General features: G+C 38.7%; 1 protein-coding gene across 1 annotated transcript in view; it reads left to right on the forward strand.

Moving 5' to 3' along the window:
- ZCWPW2 (zinc finger CW-type and PWWP domain containing 2) overlaps positions 1-13401 on the forward strand; it is an 84300-nt gene extending 70899 nt beyond the window's left edge. Inside the window, exons 6-7 of the mRNA XM_042840433.2 lie at positions 782-849; positions 9581-13401. Of these exons, the coding sequence (XP_042696367.2) occupies positions 782-849; positions 9581-9708 (196 nt within the window). The 3' untranslated portion in view covers positions 9709-13401. The remainder of the gene's footprint in view (positions 1-781; positions 850-9580) is intronic.
- Positions 13402-23193: the final 9792 nt, after the last annotated feature.

The raw sequence follows: 23193 nt of genomic DNA on the forward strand, positions 1-23193 counted from the left end.
ATCCAAGTCAATGCAAGAGCACTGCTGAAGGGAAGACATTTGGCCCTCTGTGGCCAGAAGGGTTGCAACAGCGAATCCTGAAGAGGAGATGTGTAAATCAAGGGTGATGCGTTAGTGGAGAATTCAGGAGGACCATCAAGAAAGAAATATAAACACTATTTTTTCAGAACTTAGAAACATTGTTAAGCATGATTTAAATCGTCTTTCACAAATTCACTGCTACTTACCTTGCTAAATAATTTACTGTTAGTGATAATTGGCTAGATTTTCAGCAGGCTTTCATTTTTGTTCCTGCAATTATGCAGATACAAATAATAAAAGCAGTTTATTTGTGTGGAGGAATGATTAGGTCACTTAGATGTTGAAGTACCTAATTTGTGGGTACAATAAGGTACTTGGATATCTATATTAGCTAAATTTAGCCTGGACAATTTTTGTGGATTAGAGTTTGGAAATTTGGCTCATTTTGTGTCTATATTTGAGTTTTTCTGTGTATAAATAGAAATTGCTTCTCATAATACATTTCTTCTTACTACTTATCCAAACCGTGGGACCAAAACTCTGTTAATAATATGGGATAAACAGAGGATTGTACCTATAATAAGTATTACTACCAGGAAATGAATGAGAGAGACAGGTGTTTTTTCACAAATCAATATGTAGCAACTATTGTAAGAAAGAACCTAGAAAAATGTTGTATGAATAAATATTATATTTTAAAATGTCCTTTAACTGTGCATCATTAGTGACTTGTATTAAATGTGTGAAAATCTTTTTCTAGGAAAAGTATGTTAAGATGCTCTCTTGAAACAATGGTTTCAGATGACTTCCTGTCAAAAGAAAATCTGGGTATGTATAAACTATCTGTTGTTTAATTACAAGTGTCCGGTTACTTTGAATAATATTTACATACATTTAGCATCTTAATATATTTAAGCTTTTGTGTCCCTTTTGTGTTGAAAAGATTGTCTTTGATGAACAATAATATTTTAGCATACAAGCCACATGTATACATACAGAACAAAAAACAAATTCCAAGACACCTGTTGCTGCAATGTTAAATTCTCCTTAGAGTCATTGTGCACATATACATTCCACTGTAGGTGTATGTGTGCCCAATGCACTCTAGTCAGAGACTTTTGCCAGCAGGAGTAGTGGGTGGCACAGGCGACTGCCATCGTTGTGCTCCAGACTGAGGATATGAAAGGGGTGTGGCTGCTGCCTCCCTCTCAGTTCCTTCTTATCATCCATGTCAAGAGATGGGGCTCCCTGTTAAGCTTGGATTTTCTTTTCTTGCCAGATTTTAAAAATATATTGTACATATTTTGTTCATAGTTTTAGTGTTGTAGGTTAGTTAGATAGTTCACACTTTGTGTTCTGGGTGTCTCTTACCATGCAGAGATCCCCAGGATTTAAACAGTGTGCCACTTGCAGGGCAGTAACATCTGTGAGTGATAGGTACTCAAGCTGTCTTGGAAGAGGGACATGTTGGGGACAAATGTTCATACATACCTCTTTCCCAGCAAGGATAAAGAATTTGAGGGAATTCCATATCGATATTAATTTGCTTGAGAAGTCGATGCACCCCACTTCAGAGCCTGACCCTCACTACAAAGGAAGGGAGATTTCTTCTATGTGGAGTGCCCCTCTGGTTGCTCAGGCCCCAAAAACAAAATCTGGATAAAAGAGATCTTCTCCTTCTTCTCTTGCAGCTTCCTCAAAACAGAGGAAGTTTCCTTCACCATCTGAGGCTGATAGACCATCCTGGTCTTATATGTTGTCCCATAAATGGGACAGATCATCTAAAAGTCCGTCGTTATTGAACTGAAGTCTGGTCATAAACACAAGTATTCACTGGTACTGTTCGATGTAGCACTGTCAACTCTGGTGGGGCCATCAAGACAGGTACCATCATCATCTTCTACTCGAGCACTATCAGGTGCTGTCTGTGGACCATTTACCTCCAATTACAGTAATGTTGATGTCACAAGCATTCTTTGTGACAAAAAGCTTATTGTGCCTTTTTGTGCCTAATTCACTCTCTGGTATCAATGGCAGCAGTTTCATCCACATAAGCACTGTCCGCACTGTCTACCTTGTCTGCTCAGTCAGCACTGTTGGCACCATCTGTAATGCTGGCCCCGTTGGTGCAATCCATATACCAGTCAGCATTTTGTCCTTTGCTACATATCCCACCTGGACAAATAAAATCAGCTTTAACACTGGTAGTACTGCCTGTGCAGAAGCATCTGCTGACACCCACTGGAGCAGCTTCTCCATTTCTTGAAGAGAGCTACATCATCTTCTCCTCAGATTTGCCTTTCCTCCATTTCCTCTACTGTCAACAGTCCTGCTGAAAATAAAAAGAAATAGAGCCCATGTCATTCTAATTGCTCCTACTTGGCTGAGACAGACCTGGTACCCTTACCTGTCACAATATCCCTCTCCGAGCCATTCTGCACCTCTTCTCACAGAACAGAGGATGTACCCTGCATCCCAGTTTGGGGATTCTCTGCCTCAAGGCATGGCTCCCAGTCGGTTCCAACACCTAGAAAGCTCCTGTTCAACGGAGGTACAAGAAGTTCTGTGCACAGCAGAAAGGCCTTGACTTGACGTACTTACCTGCAAAAATGGTCCAGATTTCAGATTTGGTGCTCTTTTCAACAAATTTCCCCAACATCCGCAACTCTTCCACATATCCTAGACTAAGCATTGACCCTAAAGCTCTCTCAGGGTCCACTTAGCAGCTATAACAGCTTTCCACCAGCCTGTTAAGGATATTCAGTGCTGTCACATCCAACCACTAAAAGTAAACCTCTTCCCACATCCTTGTCTTCCGATTCCCATGTGGGACTTAAACCTGGTACTGAAAGCATTGATTAGGCCTTTCAAACCTATGGCCACCTGTTCGCTGATGTACCGTTCCATGAAAACGGCCTTCCTGATAGCGATTACCTCGACCACAAGAATAGGAGAGAGAGCTGTTCTGAGGGCACATCCCCCACCCTACATGGTATTCTTCCCAGAGAAGGTTACGCTTAGGCCTCATCCAAAATTCATCTCTAAGGTGACCTCCCTGTTTCATGAATCAATTAATTCACCTTTCAATCTTTTACCTTAATATTGCATACCTTGAATGTCAGGAGAGCCCTGTCCTTCTACCTGGACAGTACTAAGGCCTTCAGGAAGTCCCATAAGCTTTTCCTCTCCATTGCAGAAAGAGCCATGGGTTCAGCAATATCAGCCCAAAGGCTTTCCAAGTGCGTCTTGACTTGCATCAGACAGTGTTCCAAGTTCACAATATGATCCCTCCAGACTCTGTTCGGATACACTACACAAGGTCAATTTCTTCACTGTCGCCTTCTTCAAGAATGTCCCTATCTTGGAGATTTGTAGCGCGGTGACATGGCCCATATTTTCACAGAACACTATGCGATGATTGGGGACTCTGCTGCTGAAGCCATCTTTGGCTCCATAGTACTGCCATCTGTAACAGACCCAACTCCGAAGTCCCAGCCCTCCAGAAGGGGTATTTCTTGGGAGTCACCTACAGTGGAGCACCCCCAGGGACACTACTCGAAGAAGAAGTTGTTACTCACCTTGTGCAGTAATGATGGTTCTTTAAGATGTGTCCCGCTATGGGTGCTCCACCACCTATCCTCCTCCCCTCTACTTTGGAGTTCTTGTCAGTGACTGCGGTAGAGAAGGAACTGAGGGTAGGGGCGCACTGCCAACCTCCTGGCGCAGCACAAGGAGAGAGCGCATGTGTGGACCTAACGGAAACTGCTACCAAAGTTCTCAGATCAGCAGCGCAGGGACACAAGCACACCTACAGTGGAGTACCCATAGGGACACACATCTTGAAGAACCATCATTACTGCACAAGGTGAGTAAATTCTTCTTGCTACCAATGAAAATAGTGTGTTTGGTAGCAGTTACTTTTGTGAGGATGGCGTCAGAGCTTCAAGCATTACTAGCAGACCCTCCTTTCACAATATTCCACCAGGGCAAAGTCTCTCTCAGGCTGCACCCTAAGTTTATACCAAAAGTTGTTTAACATTCCACCTCAATCAAACCAACCAAACTTCTGTTTTTTGTTTTTGAAGCCTCACTCTAATAAAACTGAGGAGAGGCTTCATACATTGGATGTCTAGAGAGCTTTATTCTTTTACCTACACATACAAAGTCTTTCAGGTAATCTCCTAGATTTTTTGTATCCTGTGCTGAAAGGATTAAAGGCAACCTCTTACAGTTCAGTATATATCCCACTGGATTTCTGACTATATCTAGCTAAGGTCTCTTGTCCTATAAGGATAACAGTCCTTTCCACTAGGGTTCATTCCACTTGATCAGCCTTTTTGAACAACATACCTATAGTGGACATTTGCAAAGCAGCAACATGGTCATCTGCAGGGCTGGCTCCAGGCACCAGCCTGACAAGCAGGTGCTTGGGGCGGCCGCTCCGGCGAGGGGTGGCACGTCCAGGTATTCGGCGGCAATTCGGCAGATGGTCCCTCACTCCCACTGGGAGAAAAGGACCTCCCGCGTAATTGCCGCCGCAGATCACGATCGCGGGGTTGTTGTTTTTTTTTGGCTGCTTGGGGTGGCCAAAACCCTGGAGCCGGCCCTGGTCATCTGCACCTACCTTCTCCAGACACTACACTTTTACTTAAGCTTCCTGAGCTGATGTGAACTTTGGCAAGATGATGCAGCAGGCTCTCTTCAAATAATTAAAGTCCCACCATCCTCAAAGTAACTTTTGCTGAGTCACTTACAATGGAATGTGTATGTGCACAACTATTCAGAGGAGAAAAAATGGTTACATACCTGTACAGTTAACTATTATTCTTGGAATGTATATGTGCAAAACATATCTCAATGTCCCTTCTGCTTTCCTGTTACTTTGAGTCTTTGTTGGAGGGTCATGTGAAGGAATGGAGAGGGAGGCAGAGCCACAGCCATTTTATGCCCTCAGCTCTATTCACAAATGTGGGAAGGGGCACATGTGCCACCCACCAGTATGGTTGGCAAAAGTCTCCAACTTGAATGCATAAGGCACACATACACCTACAGTGGAATATGTATATGTTCTCCACACATCTCAAAGAACAATAGTTATTGTACAGGTAAATATTTTTTAAATTATTATTTTAATAGTTAACACAATATGATTTACAAAACCAAGTAAAGATCTTAATAGTTAGCATCCACATCTCAATGCTTTGGAGTCAAGGACATATTCAGCATGATATAGAAAACTTGTGGCAGAACAGGAGACAGAATCCATTCTCGGTCCCAGTCAGTGTCTCATAGCATCTGATCATGTAATTAAAGACTGTAGCGTTCATCTGTATTTCTCACAATGCTTTGTTGAGGTGGCTGTACAAGAATTGCTCCGTTTTACAGAGAGAATAACCAAACACATAAATTTGGCTTAATCTAATTGAGAGACAATGTGGTTAAATTAGTGAGATTTGGATACGCCATAGCAGAGATCTGGGTCCTATTCCCAGCTCTGTCAGAAATGATCTCTCTGAAATGATCACGAGCAACCTCTCAGATCATCAGTTAACTCATCTAACCTCTTACGGTAATGGCCTAAGTGAATATGGGCTGTGAAGGACACAATTGTTAACAATGATCAGTGGAAGAGGGGAGACTCAAAATCATCATGTCCTGGGTTCCCAGACAAGTATATCTTCATCTAAGCCAAGAAGTATTTTGTCTGTGTCTTGTCTTGAGCTCTGGCTTTGTGCATTTCATATGTAGGAGAACAAAGAATAAAGAAACCAAAAACAAAGGGTTATATTAGAAAGTGTTAGGGTACCTGAACTATATGTGTTGTTAGTTGTGCTGTGTATTTTCAGACTAATAGTTTATTTGACAAAAAAACCCAAAATAAACAAAACAAAAAACCCCCCACAGTTTCGTTGACTCAAAACTTTTCACAAATTTTATGTGAATTTGCTAAATAATTCCAACCAAAAATATTTTGGTGGTGGTAACTGTGGCTAATTCCTTATAATATTTAGCCCAGTGGTTAGGGCATTCATCGGGGATGTGGGAGACTCAGGTTTGAAAATACTCTCCTACCTCTCAGGAGAGTACCCTTATCATAACATTATGGAATATTTTGCAGTGGTCTCTCTTAGTCTTTCTTGTGGAAGTTCCACTTTTTATTGGAGCACAGACGTGAATTTGAGTCTCCCACATCCTAGGTGAGTGCCCTAGCCACCGGACTACAGAGTCATCCATTTGCCCTGTCTTTCTGATCCAATGACTATTCATTGCCATTATGAATGACTATGAACTGACATTATGAGTGACATTGACTGCTATACCATAGACTGATATCACCACTACCTCTTCCTCTTCCTCCTCCTGCTGCTTTGTGAATCTAGCCCTTTAAAAATGCCTGAAATAGAACATTCCCCCAAAGCAGTTTTTTTTTTCAATTTTGCCATAACATTTTGCAATTTTTGGATTCAGTTAATTTAGGACTGATTTTTTTTGATTGCCAGTAAACCAAAAAAAAAAAAAAATAGGTTATTCACCCTGTGCCGGTTCCGATTGCTCCACCTATTATGAAAGTGTCCTCTGAATAAACAAACAGTAGGCAAAGTAACCTCAGAATTACAAAGAGTGTTTTTCAATATGACATGAAAAGCACTACAAAGAAAGAATAATTACAACAGCCCCATGTTTATAGTGGAATCACTGTAGGTGGTGTCCCAGTAGTTTGTCAACAATTTAAATCTTTTGTATCAGTCCTATACCCTATTCTGATTAGACTAAATATTCATGTGCTTGCCAGTGAAACAGTTAATAGACGGAACTAGGATATCAAAATAGCTGCTTGACCTAATGAAATACATTAAAGATTGCTTGGACCACTGGAAACACTTCACAGCTACTTCTGTATGGTATATTATAGAGCTAAAACTTAATATCTTGGATTGACTCAGTTATATAGTTTGTGTTCTCACTGGTGCTGCACCTAGCATTACAGCACATAAACATATAAGAAAATATGTCTGGCTATGGAAGAAACTCTGCATTGCATTGTTACAGCTATAAAATAGACTGAATTGTGATTAATCTGTTATTTGCTCAGATTTACTTGTCTAGTATCCCAGGTTAGGCTAGGTACAGTCTAATATGAAAAATGCTCCAGAATATTGGCTGGAAATGTCATTTTCATAAGCACATCTACCAGAAGAATTCTCCCATCCTCAGCTATTGTCCAGATATATGGTCTAAAATGCAAAAAATAAAACTGCTGACAATTCTATACTTCCTTCACTTGAGCACACTAAATTCAGAATTCCCCATAGCTTATCAGAATTAAGCTTTCAGTTATTGGGAAATTCCAGGAATCATACATTTCTTTGATTTAAAAGGAAAAAAAATGTTTAGATAGGAAACGTTTTGGATCCACAAAACTCCTTTTCTACAATAGGCTCCATGGCATTATAGTTAACACAGATACTCTGTTTGGGCCTTTCTCAGCCAAGAACAACTCCTCATACAAAGTAGAAAAGGAAAGGCCTTTCATCTTCTCTTTGCTCAATCCTACTAAGGTCTCTATGGAACAAAAATCTTCATTTATGTGACTGGATATAGTATAAGTTTTTTGGCAGAATACTAGCAAACGATGCACTGTATACATCTTGTATTTTTCAGTTTTGTAAAACAAGTTTGGATACAGTTCATATGAAAGATTATATAAAAATGTACGTATGTATCTATGTAATTGTAAAGTATGTTACCCTTATCCTGGTACGACTTACATGATTGGTCCAAGGAAAACACATATTAATGATTTGGAAACACATTAAAAATGTTATACCAAATGTATTGCATACCATATAAACTACACCTAATGAAAATGATGATTCAGCTACCAGCCAAAAACACTGTGGTAATATTGATGATATTCATTACATGAGAAGCGCTGAAGAAGAGCTTTGTGAAGCTTGAAAGCTTGTCTCTTTCATCAACAAAAACTGGTCCAATAAAAGATATTACCTCACCACCTTATCCTGGAACCAACATGGCTACAACACTGCAGTATATCAGTAATGGCAGACTTTCCATGAAAAGACATTTGTAGGGTTTATGAAGCTGGTACTGTTGTGCAAACATCCATGCAGGCTTTACTGCACATTTTGACCAGATAAGTTGGTACAATTATTGATCTAATCATTTCTGAAGATAGTATGTAATAACTTTATTTGAGAAGGCCTTCTCCTTGCAGCCTCTAAAGCCTCAGTAAGGTGAGATGAAATGGTCCCACCTAGAAATTAAATTAGTTCAACTAACCTTCAACTTGAAGGTTGCATTTAATACTTTATTAGCACAACAGAATCTCTTTATAATCTTATCAAAGCTGTTTACAGAATGTCTTGCCTTTTGAACAACTTCCTGCATTTTTTTCTTCCAGCTTCTCTTTAAAAAAAATTACATTAAATAAAAATGTGTTCTAACATTTTCCCCTAAAACCTACAATGTTGAAAAAAAAGAAAAGTTTTGCATCAAATACTGTTAGTATGAATTTACCTAATTTCAAATCAACGCTCACAGTGAAAAACATTTGTGTTACACATTGGAAAGAAACAAGGCTGGTCAGAAGGGACTGATTGAGGTATCTCATGGTAGCGTTGTGTCATGTCCATTTACGGAAAGGTGGGAGATGACCTCATGTGGCCTCCTGCCCCCATATTCCTGCTGCCTTTGGAAAAGGCTGCTTGCAGCTGCCACCATCCTATTTCTGTAGGAAGGAGAAGAAAGACTACCAGTGACCTGTCTCCAAAGAGCTCTGCTTCAGCAGAGCCTCTTGGCTTTGTGAGTTTTGTTGCATTTTGTATCTCCTTTCAGAGATTTTCTATCCAGAAAGTTCAAGAGGTATATTTTGTAAAGTAATGTAAGAAGTTACTTTTTATTTTTGTTTAAAAAATTTTCAGGCAAGTTTCTACTCATATCCGGTATAACAGTTGGCAAGAATTTTACCTAACAAGATAACTCTTTTATTATTCTTCACTGAATCTTGACAATTGTGTTGATTTCAAATCATTAAAGACCAAAGGATGAATTGTTCTCACATCTGAAGCCAGTAAAGTTACTCTGGATTTTCACCAGTGTCAATGATAGCGGAATTTAGCCCCATATGGTTTTACCACAGGCAGGGCCGGCTCCAGGCACCAGCTTCTCAAGCAGGTGCTTGGGGCAGCCGTTCCGGACAGGGGCGGCAGTTCCAGGTATTCGGCGGCAATTCGGCGGAGGGTCTGTCTCTCCGCCTGGGAGTGAAGGACCTCCCGCCGAATTGCCGCCGCAGATCGCGATCGCGGCTTTTTTTTTTTTTTTGGTTTTGGCTGCTTGGGGCGGCCAAAACCCTGGAGCCGGTCCTGACCACAGGAAACCCATTTTCTTTTCCATGTTTGGAGTAATGATTTTCCCTGTAGATTTTCTGTATCTGTTCCCCACTGTTTTAATTGACTGAGTAATAATAATATTTCATAATAATGTTGCATAAATATACATATGTATTTTAGCTAAATTATTGATTTTGTTGGTTTATTAGTTGTCTCTGAGACAGAAGTTATATTAAAAGATCTAGAACAAATTCTCAGGCGTGTTGCAGACCCTTTAAAAACAGCTTGTGGGCTGTATGGAAATGGAGAGGGAAAAGATACAGGAGAAAAGGTATGAATTATACATGGTATTGCTAACTAGTTACTGGAAACATTTTTAATTTTAGTGGAATTTATGCTAGTGCTTAAGAAAGACACTTTTAAATATGTTTTAATGACTATATAATGTACTTCTGAAAACAATGTATACTGTCCACTTTTTGAATGCTATATATTTAATTATAATAATCATCTAAAATAAAATTGTTTAAAGATCATATTTAATACAAACCAGTTTCACTGTATCCTACATTTGAAATTAATATTCATGGCTGAAATCCCAGTCTCAGGGAGATGCATCCACTAATATTCCCATTATTAATTATGCTGCAGATGTCTGCATGTGGGCAGACAAGTAGATCTCACTTGAAATACTTGTATACCTATATTTCAAATTTGGGTGTAGTATATCTAGCTAGGAGATGGCCTCTAGAGATCCACACTCTCCCTGCACATGGTCCAGGATCATCAAACAGCTAATCTTGTATCTGCAACACACTTAATAAGTTACCTTCTTTATTGAAGGGCCTATTTAGCTAATGTTTACTTTATTTCGCCTCTATTTAAGTGTAAAAAAAAAAAGCACCTAATCAGATTGTCTTTGAGTGATTGTCCACATCTATTCCATTATTAGTGCACATACACACCATGTGAGCGAGAGTGCAATCTTTTTAAATAGCATTGTCTTTCAGGGCCATATCTGCACCCTCTGGTGCTCCATATCTGAGGTCATAAAGGTGAGGTGACAGCAAGCGACCTTCAGTTCCTTCTTACTGCCTCGGGCTACAAGATGGAACACCTTCAGTGTCTATGCGCAATGTGCAACTGATTTTCTATAGTTAGTTCTTAATTAATGCTCTAGTATAGTTGGTGTAGTTTAAGCCCATTGGCAAAAAAGAAAAGGGGGAAAAAAAGAAAGGGGGAAAAAAAACAACCCTTTTCAAGTTAAGGATATGCTTTGGAACCAGACCTTGCCCCAGACATAGTGAAGTCAAAGTCCCCTAGATTCAAGACCTGTCTCTCTTGGGAGGCAGCTGTTCCTATTATGGACACCCTAACTGCCTCTTCTGCCTTGGGGAAGTACCTATATCATACAAGTTTCTGTATGCTGCTTCTTTCCCAAAAGAATCCAAAAGCAAGGGAATCCCACCTGAAGCTTTTCCTTTTAGAGAAGTACATGATAGCCTTGTTGTCTCCTGAAGGAGAGACCATCTTACTGGATCACACCAGCTCGGTGAGTTCTCCAATAAGTCAAGTGTCTACCCCAGGCACTAGAGGTCATTTGGCACTGAGGAAGTCCCACTCCTCTACTGTGGAGTCAACCAGAGCTTCCCTGCCCTCCTTCACTCAACACTGAAGAGAGAGAGAGTGCTTACTGGGGACCACAGACACAGATCTCCCTCTCTGGCGCCGAGCAGATTTACCTTAGGAGGCAGTTCAAGGCCCAGATTGGATACTGCTGATGCTTCGACACTGAAGGGTCACCAGATTATTTTAGCGCAGCTTGGAGAAACTACTTGTGTACCTGGTACTGACAAACAAGAATTGAAGCATCTGACACTAAAGCAACTGGAACTGAAATTTTAAATGGCAGAGCTTTCCATGCTAGCACTAAAGCTCTTTGCACTAAAGAATCCAGTGTAACCTAAGCTGTCAGTCCTGGTACCACGCCTCTGACACCTGCGATGGAGCACCTAGCACTTCACTTTATGGTACCAACCTCGCTTCTCAAGGTGGAGGGAACACTACCTTCTCTTTTTTGTGGTACCCATAACATTTGTAGTACTAGAATACCTAATGGTATCGGACTAATCAGAGTCACCATTTCTGGCCTCCTGGAAGAAACTACTCATTGACCCCAGCCCTGATACTGATACAAAAATTTCTGGGACCCTCATGAACTCTTGAAAGATAATCTCTGCCAATGAAAGATTTATATCCCTTCTCCACTTCAGTAGGGCAAGTGAGGCAGAGCATGCTAATTGCCCCATTGTCATGAAGCAATTCACTGCTGGGACTGTTTTAAACACATGGGGAGGCGTCCTTCTTTGGAAGATAGTATTAGGGAGATAAATGAATCATCAGGCTGAAAACAGGACATTTGAGCTAAATAAGATGAGTAAATAGATCAGTAGGCTAAAAAGACAATGTCTGAGCCAGCTAAGATAAGAGGGAGAACACCCAGGGAACCATTTACTATGAACAAGATAACAATGGACAAGATAAATTAGGAATGTAGAGATGAAGTAAGGAGTATGTCGATCATGGAAAATGCATGGACAGAGCATGCTGCACAGGGATTGCTTCCTGCAAAGTAACAAAGTCAAAGTGTGGTGCAATGTATAGTAAATGCAATGAGATATGTAATGTATATAAAGGGACAGGGTTTCTGTGTAACTTTGGAGCTGTGATGTACCCTACATCCACTCCCCCTGCATTTGAGACTGATCAATTCCGTGTAGCATTGCTGTATGCCAAATAAAGATACCCGAGAGATGAAGTCTGGAGATGAACTGAGTTCTTGGGAAGCTGAGTGGAAAGAGGTCTTGTAGGGAATCCGAACACTTAGCTGTTGTCAGATCTCTTGGCAGCCTCTGCAGTTTTTCTTTTGGTGTTACAATTTCAGAGATATGTAAAGCAGCTACTTGGAGTTCAGTCCACACCTTCATTCATCACTACTTTTTGATAGAGGGCTCCAGATCTGATGTCTGCTTTGGCAGAACTGTATTACAATCATTGTTTCAATCGACTACATCTATGGGATGTGAATTACTGCATGTGAATCACCAGAAGTGGAATACATGTGGATAATCACTCAAAGAAGAAAGAGCAGTTACTTACCATACAGTAACTGTAGTTCTTTAAGATGTGTTGTCCACATGTATTCCACAATGCACTTTCTCTGCTACTGCGGAGTCCTTGTCAATATGGATTCTGTTTTGGCAAAGGAACTGGTGTGGTTGCATCCATCTCACCCTTTATGTCCTCAGCTATGAAGTCCTAAAGGGCATGTAGAGCACTATTCAAAAAGATTCTGATCTCATCCACATAGGTGCATGCACACCAGAAGTGGAATACATGTGGACAACAGATCTCAAAGAACCACAGTTACAGTAGGGTAAGTAACCTCTTTATGTGGGTAATCCAAAATAATATACACCAATGGGAAAACTGGCTGATCATACCATGGTACTATTTCTAAGGAAGCATATGCTGAATACCTTATTAACATGTAATTCTATCTACTGTCCAGTAAATCTAATGTAATTTCCTACTTAAATAATGGAAGGGCTGTCTAACAGAAAAATCTGCACGCAACTAGAGGATAATAGAAACATGTGCAATGAACGGCATAGATTTATAAAGAAAAAACAAACAAATTTGATAACTTTTTTATCAAATTACAAAATCAGTTGTAAAAGAGAATTGATTACATATAAGATATCTGAACATTAGTTAAAACATTAGACATTGTTCCTTATAAAATCTTACTTGAAAAATTAATCCAAATTGGATTGAACATGTGTTTTCTCACATGAATTGAAAACTGTCTCAGGGATTGTAAATAAAGAGTAATGATAAACTACATAGGCTCCACATTCACTGGGCTGCTAAAGTACAGAACCATAAGAGATAACAAGGAATGGTGATCTGATGACAAATTGATAGAATCACTTATATCTTCTTATAGTTCCACTGGCAGTTACAGGCTTACCTGTTAGCAACACGGACCAGAGTTGAAAGGCAAATGTAACATCTGACATAGAAAAGTGGTGTTTTCCAACGGTATCTACCCTATTGGATTGCCACTCTTATGCCTGTGCTTCCAACCTACAACCAGGAAGGAAGTTTTCAAATATTTTGAGATACTAAGAATTCATAATGAGTCTTAATGTCTTTTGAAGTGTCTTACTGTCATAACACAGCTCATTTCTGATTGTTCTTGGAGACAGAACTTCTTGCACTTCAGTAGGCAAGCAGAAGACACCACCAATTTAGTCATCTTAATGTACCCTCTCTACATACATTTGAAAGCTTGTTATGTTTTAAGATGAGGTATGATGTGGAGCTGTCAAGTGGTGCCATTACCATAGAAATGGGGTAAACAATGACATCATCAACACGTAAAAATGACCTCTTTGAAATATTTGCATTTGTTTCTGTTAATGACTCTGTATTATTTCAACCTATTGCATCCAACCTTTAGATCCTGTCCAGTGCTGGCTTTCTGCAGTTTTCAGTTATTGTTGTCATATCTGTCAAAGACTTCGGTTACAGTATTAGCTTTGTCGAATTCTTTTAGGACCTGCCTCAAGTACTCAGCTGCCAGTTCATCAAATCTGTGGAATTTGTCTCCAGCCATCATTTGTATGACAACCATGGAATCTCTGATGTACACTGTGGTTTCTTTGTTGCATGCTCTTAGCTTATGGATTCTTTCAGCTTGAACTTCCAGATGTCCTAATTCAGCTTTTTCTGTTCTTCTCATTGTTCCATCAGCATGCAAGAGGGACATAGACACAGACCTAGACACATTGGGAGAGAACAGTTACCATTGAAATATATCTGTGTCTTGCTAAGGGTAGGGCTCTGCGGAAAACAATTTATGGACTGAAAGCTGCTGCGATTGTCCCTCCCTTGCAAGACTTAAATTTGGTCGTCTTGGACATGTGATCAAAAGTTTTTATGCCAGATTTCTTGACTGGGCTGAAGAAGCTGTGTCCCATCAGAATCGAGTGCTCCTCTCAAAAATCTCTTCATTTGTTCTTCACCAATAACTGCTATTTTCAGTAGATTCTCTTTACATCTGATATTACAGGCAGTTCAGTAGATATGTTGATAAGCACCTCGGGATGTGATTCAGGATTAAATGAATTTGTCATATTGTTGATGACATTGTTTGTAAGGCAGTAATATGCTCTTCATACCTCTTCAGTGCAGGGGCAAGGACTCATTTGTAGACTTTGTCTTCACTACTTCTTGTTAGGCCATTTCTTTTTCTCTTAGCTTTTGCATGTTCATAATATGAAACTGTGCATTGTCATATCTGACACTAATTCTGACCTATGCATAAGTGTCACTGAATTAAAAAGTTAGTTTCTAGAATATTTCAAAGGCTAGTACTGCATGCATAGGCAATTACAAGTTAAAACCTTCTACCAAGCAGATACTACACTATATGTACAAAAGCTTATAAATGAAGAATCATTACATTAGGAATTCATGTACATTTATAACTATCCTCTATGCAGTACAAACTATGGGCGCACCATCTACTGTTACTGGTGCACAAACTTAAGTGTGAGACCGATATGGCCAGAAAATTTCAATTGAAAATATAGAAAATTATTATAATCACTTGTGAGATACTTTGACAATTAAGGTATGCAATATGAAAATATTTAATGTTAGTATATTGCAAAATGTTGATATTTGCAATTTTTGCCCTGTTAAACAGTGTAATCATTTATGAAAAAGAATACTTGTCCATTGAAAACCAACAAAAATCTTTTAATACATTGTCGTTTGGTAGCTTTGACCAATAAACACCACATTAAGGGGTTGAAATTTACTTAAAATAGCAAAAATTGTAGTCAGAGTCATGTTGCAATGTTTCTGGAAATATGCAAAAAATATGACACTCTCATTTTGGGTACCATTGTTTCACTGTGCTTACAGGCTTATAGTACCACTTGAAAGTTCCACATCCTACCTCATATAAACATATATAAAACAAGCTTTCAACTGATACACAATGTAGATGTGTGTAGTGTGGTACATTAAATACCAAAAATATGGCCCTTTTTGGAAAAGTGCCACCTGCCTACAAGAACATTGTCTCAATTTATAGCAACATCCCCTTAAATCACAGCATCATACTCCTTCATCCTTACTATAAGTTATGTCTAGTGTTAGTCTTTTTTATTTGAAAAGGAAATAGTTTCGCAGGATATTTTATTCTCATGGGGCTCTTCTTCAGTGGGATAGTGCCTGCAGCCCGTTGAAGCTTTATCCCTGATACTCCATTCCCTTCATAGCCTTTTGAACATTAGTTCCATGCATTGCCACTGCATTTAAGGTTACAGCCCTTCCACCCTCTCCTTGCAACAGTATCCTGGTTCTCCAGTGAACACAGGGCTTAATTAAGTCTTCTTTAGAGGCCTCTTTTTTTAATTCTAAGGTTGTTTCTCAAAAAACACTTCCTTTGATTCTCTTGGGCTATGGGCATCTTAGCTCCCCTTTGCTTGGCTTTGTTTTCTATAAGTTTTTGATTCCATGTGCAAGATAAGATGATTCTTTAGGTCAAAATGGTTTCAGAACTGGTGAGGCCATATTTATTGGCTCCTCCTCTGGGAAAAGTGTTGTGTACCTGTTTGTACTTAAAATGATGGGATATGCCTAGTGCCTCACATAGCCTTTTATTTTAGCCAAATTTTGGAAGCAAGGAATTGGGATAGGGTTGCACTGAGGCAAAAATTCTTAGTTTAGCTTCACTACATCCTTTTTTTTCTTTAGAAACGTTGTACTTCATGGGGATATGGTATACAATTATTTGTTTATCCTTGTGGGAGTTTGTCATGAGAATTTTGCAATGTGTATTTAATAAAAGCTTCAAAGAAGAACGGCTATAATATGAAAACTTTCAGATCTATTCAGTTTTGACATAAACTGAATGTCCCTCTAAATTGTCTGTCTTAATTGTTCTTGCTAATTACAAAATCAATTGTTTGCAGACAAGGGCTTTTTCCCTTTTAGCAATTCTCCTATTCACTCTTGCAATAAAGTCATAGTGCAGGGCCAAAGGCTCTCCCCTCTATGAGATAAATATAAATAAGCTTTGCAAATGGAATCTGGAAGGATGGAGTTGCCTCCCTCCTTCAACTTCCTCTTTCCTGTTTATAGAGACTCAGTAGAACTGCTGCATGACATGGGTAGGGAGGGATTTGACTGGTTGGCTATATATAGCTTTAAATTCTCTGGCCAGATCCATGCATCTCTTTCCTCCCCAACCCTCCACCAAGATAATCACTCCATACTACTGAAGATGAAAGACGGAGTCCCCCAATCTCCCCCCACCAGAGAACTATTTCTTAGGAATATAGGAGTTGATCAGAGGTCTATCTAGTCCAGTATTCTGACTGTTGATAGTGGCCTAGACCAGATGCTTCAGAGGAAGGTTAAGAACCCTGTAGTGGTCCAATGTGGGATAATCTGCCCCCTGCATTAGGGATAGATTAAAAAGGTATTTAGGCGCCTAAAGATACAGATACCTCTTAATGGTGTTTATAAAAGCACATAAGTAGGTTAGCCACCTAACTCCCACCTTATCTGCTTAGGTGCTTTTGTAAATTCCTCTAGGTACCTATATTCATCTTTAGGTACCTAAATACCTTTGTGAATCAGGCACCAGCTCTCATCCTAATCCCTGAAGCACAAAGTTTAATATCCTTTCCAAACTTTTTATAATGAATTATGAAAACTCTGGATATCCTTGATATCCATATAAATATCCAGTCTTTTTCAATCTCATGTTCTTGACCTCAGCTTATTCCTGTGGCAATAAGTTCCAGAGGTTAGTTTTATAAAGTACTTCCTTTTCTTGATTTTGAATTTTCACCTTTTAATTTAATTGATTATCTCCATTGTTCTTTATTATTATTATGAGACAAGGAGAACAGAAATTTCTGATCTGCGTTCTCTATACCATTCATTGTTTTACATACTTTTATTGTGTATCTGATCATTTTTCTCCTTTCTAAGGTAAACAATCACAGTCTTTTCAATCTCTGTTCTTGACAGACCTGTAGCATTTTTGTCACTCTTCTCTGAATTCCCTCTAATTCTGCAATATCCTTTTTGAAATGGATAAGGCTGCACCATATATTTATATAAAGGCATTATAATATTCTTTGTGTTATTCACCATTCTGGTCCTTATCCTAACATCTTTTTAGATTTATTGACCACAGGAGCAGAAGTATTCATTGAGCTGTCTATAATGATACTTTCTTGACTTGATACAGTTAACTTAGAACCCTGAAAGGTGTATCAATTCTTTAAAGTTTCCACTCTAATATGCATTATTTTGCATTTATCAACATTGAATTTCATTTACCATTGTGTTGCTCATTCACCTGGCTTGTCTGAAGTTCCCCACAGTCCCTTCTGATCCTGATTAAACTTTGCATCATCTGGAAATTTTGCTACCTCACTGCCCACCCCAACTTTCCAGATAATTAATAAATATATTGATAGAGGACCATGTATAGAACCTTGAGGCACACCATTGTTAACTTTTTGCCATGATGAAAATTGACCATGTAATCCTGCATTTTGCTTTCTGTCTCCTAGCCAAGTTTTGATCCATGACAATACTTTGTTTTTCACTCCATAACTACTTAGCTTCTTTAGTAGCTTCTTTTGAGGGACCTTGTCAAAGGCTTTTTGGAAGTCTAAATAAACTATGTTAAGTGGTTCTCCTTTTTCCACTATTTTATTGACTCTTTTATTCACTAAACTCTTCATTCTAAGAGTTTAGTGAAACACACTGTTTTCCTTTGAGGAAACCCATAGAACCCTTTTAAAATATAGGTAAATCATTTGCTACCCTTCAATCCTTTGGAACAGTGGCTGTTTTTAATGAGAGCTTGCATATTTTTTAACAGCTCATCTACTTCACACTTAAACTTCTTCAGAATTCTTGGATGTACTCCATTGGGCCTGGTGACTTAACACATTTTAAATGATCAGTTTGCTCCATTTCCTCTTCTGATAACTCAGTCTCTGAGACTGCCTCATCTTTAGTAACAGAAAAGAGCAGGTGAGGGGTAGATATCTTCCCAGAATTCTCAGCCATGAAGACTGCAATGAAGAGTGCAGTGAGCTTCTCAACAATGCCTGTATCTTCCTGAATTGCTCCCTTAATTGCATACCTACCAGTTCTTTCATCAGCTTCCTGCTTCTCTTACAATTAAAGAGTCTCTCGTTATTTTTGTTTTATGCCTTTAGCTATTTGCTCTTCAAAATCCAGTTTGGCCCTTCTAATTTCCCTTACACTTGTTGCCTACTGTAGTTTATGCTTCTGTTTATTGGCTTCACTAGGATCAGATTTCCAAAGTTTGAAGGATTTCTGTTTGGATCAAAAAGCCTCTTGAACCTTGCTATATAGCCACATTGATTGACTTCTTGTTTTCCTACTATATTTATGTTCTTACAGTTTTGTATTTGTATTTGTATTCCTATAGATTCAGCAGTCTGGTCTTAGATTCATCGATGCAAAGATGAGAAGGGACCATTGTTATAATCTAGTATGACCTCCTGTATAATACAGCTATAGAAGTTCCCCAAAATAATTCATAGAGCAGATCTTTTAGAAAAACATCCAATCTTGATTTTAAAATTATCAGTGGTGGGGAATCTACCACAACACTTAGTAACTTGTTCCACTGGTTAATTACTGTCACTGTTAAAATTTATGCCTTATTTCCAGTCTGAATTTGTCTAGCTTTGACTTCCAGCCACTTGATCATGTTATACCTTTCTCTGCTAGATTGACGAGCCTATTGTTTAATATTGTTCCCCATGTAGGTACTTATTGACTATAATCAAGTCATCACTTAATCTTCTCTTTGTTATGATAAATAGATTTAGCTCCTTGACTCTAGTTTTCTAATCCCTTAATCATTCTTGTGGCTTTCTGAACCATCTCCAATTTTTCAATATCCTTCTTGAATTGTGGACACCAGAACTGGACAGAGTATTCCAGTAGCAATCACACCAGTGCACATTACAAAGGTAAAATAACTTCTCTATTCCTATTCAAGATCCCCCTCTTTATGTACCCAAGGACTGCATTGACCCTTTTAGCCATAGCATCGCACTGGGAGGTCATGTTCAGTCGATTTTCCACCATGACCCTCAAATCTTTTTCAGAGTCACTGCATCACAGGATAGAGTCACCCATCCTGGAAATATGGCCTACATTCTTTGTTCATAGATGTATACATTTAGCCACATTAAAATACATATTGTTTGCTTGTGCCTCATTTACCAAGAGAACCAGATTCCTCTGTTTCAGTGACCTGTCCTCTTCATTATTTACCACTCCCCCAATTTGTGTGTCACCTTTAAACTTTATCAGTGATGATTTTATGTTTTCTTCCAGGTAATTTATAAAAATGTTAAATAGTATAGGACTAAGAATAGATCCCTGTGGGACTCGACTAGACCACACCCGCTCAATGATGATTCCCCATTTAGAATTATTTTGAGAGCTATCAGTTAGCCATCTTTTGATCCATTTAACAAGTGCCATGTTAATTTTTTATCTTTTTTTTTTTTTTACTGAAAATTCTGTATGGTACCAAGTCCAATGCAGTACAGAAGTCTGTTACATCAACACAATTACCTTTATCAACCAAAATGTAATTTAATCAAAAAAAGATATTAAGTTAGACAGGATCTATTTTCCATAAACCCATGTTGATTGGTATTAATTATATTATCCTCCTTTAATTCTTTATTAGTTTACTGCTATATCAGCCACTTCATTATCTTACCCTCAATTGATGTCAGACTGATAGGCCTATTATTACCCGGGCCATTCCATTTACCCTTTTTAAATATTGGCACAACATTAGATTTCTTCCAGTCTTCTGGAACTTACCCTGTATTCCAGGATTTATTGAAAATCATCATTAATGGTCTTAAGCTCCTCTGACAGCTCTTTTAAACTCTTGGACACAAGTTATCTGGATCTTCTGATTTTAAAATGTCTGACTTTAGATAGGCTTTAGATAGATAGTAATGAAACAGAAGGAGTCTTCTCCACTCAGAACTGTTATCTCACTGGATTCTGTGGAAATCTTTATATGCAGTGCTATTCCCACACCTCTTTGCTCTAGTCTGTCTTTCCTGTATTGTTTACAACTTTGATGCAGAAAATATGCCTTTCCTTTCCATCCCAATGGATAGACTCTTCATTGCCTGCTCTCTTTTATGGGAGTATGGTTACTTTCTTGGGCAAGCTTTATTTTTCCATTCCGTTTGTGAAGATTCCTGGGCCATCTGCTCAGCTGAATTACTGAAAAAGACAAAAAAACCCAAAACAAAAAACAAGGAGTCCTTGTGGCACCTTAGAGACTAACACATTTATTTTGGCATAAGCTTTCATGGGCTAGAAAAGACAAGGGGGCTTTTAAGGATGCTGCAGGACCTGGTAGCATTTAGGGAATCTCTGAACAGATCTCACGTACTAGCCATGCTTGGTCCTTACCCAAACGGACAACACAGTAATTGTATGTGCATGTTCACAAAAGATATCATAGATTAGTCCATGCACTTTCTGAAGCCTCTGGGACATCTTCTTTTCTGCCTTCTACAAGATACAGTGAATTGTCTATTTGTGCCAACATGTGTTATTGAAAAGCAGTTTGACCTAAAGCATTGCCTCAACAGGCAAATTTCCTCCTTCAAAATATGGACAAAATGACAGTCATGGTGTGGGGTACTAAATATCATTTTTCTGAATACAATACCTTCCATAGATATGGAACCAGTGGTTCTAAAGGCATTTTGACCTAAAATATTGTCCAGCATATGGGGCCAAAACTCAGGGGGGAAAAAGCACAGCAAAAGGGAGTCTTTTATACTGTACTCACTCACATAAAGAAGACAGGTGAAAGAGTTAGATCTAAAATGCTGAATTTGAAATCGCAATCATTTCTGTGGCAGCAGATTGTGTTATGACAAACAAAATAGATTTCACTGTAGGATCTAGAACAAGGTAAACTAAGTTGGGGAAGGAGAAAATTTTCATTTAACCTCCACCCCTCATTTTTCAACATGGAAATCTCCATCAAAATTTTAATAACAAAAAGAAGAGAAAAATATTAACTAAATACATTGCTTCCTCTATAAATGTTCTTTTCTTTCCAGTTTTCCCTGAATAGCCTTTTACTGAATACAAAATTTGTACCCAAAAGGAAAAAGAGGATTGGTTATATGATGAGCCTGTCAAATGAGTATCTGATAAAAGTATTGAAGCTATATTCTCCAGTAGATAATAATGTATATCTGAGCTTTTGGCATAAGTCTTCAAGAGTAGCATAAGAACATCTTATTCAAATTACTTAAAATTTTATTATAAAAAAATTAAGCTACATTCCTCAGGCTATGTTCATGCTTCCTGAGAATGAGTATGCGAATGCAACAGTATGAGGAAAGGTCACCTAAAATTTGTTTAGAAAGTTGGCCACTCCTTAAATGCCTCTCTGATTAAACTGGAATAGGTCAGCATTAGTTGAAGGCTCTCCTACCTTCCTCTCATGTCCTACACTCATTTATCCAATGTTTTAATATTCTCTTAAAATGCAAAATGGGCTGTAGAATTACCATTTTGTTTATTGATCTTCAGCATCCCACAGAATGCTGTCCATCATTATAAATGTGCTACATTCCACAAATCAGTGGCCTCTCTTGTTCTTGCCCATTCCAGAATCTCTCATCCAATACTGTTTTATATCATTCTGTTCCTGCTATAGTTTTCTGACATCAGTTTGTGTAGCATACAAGAAAATTTTACATTTTGTTTAGTCTTCCAGTCTACAAATTTAAAAGATAAGAAACAATTACCATGAATAAAGAGTTTCAAAGCATTTAAACATTTTATGACAATCAGCATTTATGAGCCTAATAGTAGTAGTGGTGCATATCATGCTTAAATCTCACTGGAAGTCTGGAAGCCCTGAGTTGGGGTTATAAACAAAACAAATGTCCATTCTGCTTTAACACTGGTTGAAAAATCTTAAAAAGCAATGGCTTGAAATTATATATTAAATATTAAAATTAGTTGTAGGATTGTTTAATATTAAAGCAAAGTGAAATCTTGATTTTATTGAAATGTTATACTGTCTGTACTACAAAATTGTCACTTTGTAGCAAGATGAATGTCACTGAGAGTGGACTCAGATATGCCCATTATAATTTTGGAAATGACACGAGAGCTTTCCAAATCGTTCAGTTAGAAATGGGAGAAGATGAGGGCGGATAGCTTCTACCTGTGGAACAAAGTGTCCAACCCCTGGACACTACAAATGCCTTGAAATCCATATAAATCTCAGGACACCCTCAGGGGACAGGAACATCTGAGCTTGTCTGCTGTTCCTTTGGTGCCCCGTTCCCAATGGCAGCTCCACTCATTCGCAGTGGACTGTCACCCAATTTAGGAGTATGAGGAAGGAGCTCCTGTCTTATTACAAATGCATCTGATTCCCAAGGACTATGTCGTACACAAACAGTTGTTCTCACTTTGGGGGTTGGGTCCATAAATTCAGTAGTGATAGGTTCTTCAGTCTCCATTTTATCAGTAGCAGAGTCAGATGGTTTGATGGTCAGGCTGACTCTCCAGATAACTTCTTCCACTTAAGAATCTCTCCAGAATTTTCTCTGCCCCCACAAGTGAAGCAGGTGAAGAGTTAGGACATCTGTAATTTGGCCATAGCCTG

This window comes from Chrysemys picta, chromosome 2 (genome assembly GCF_011386835.1).
Source record: "Chrysemys picta bellii isolate R12L10 chromosome 2, ASM1138683v2, whole genome shotgun sequence".
Taxonomy (NCBI): domain Eukaryota; kingdom Metazoa; phylum Chordata; order Testudines; family Emydidae; genus Chrysemys; species Chrysemys picta.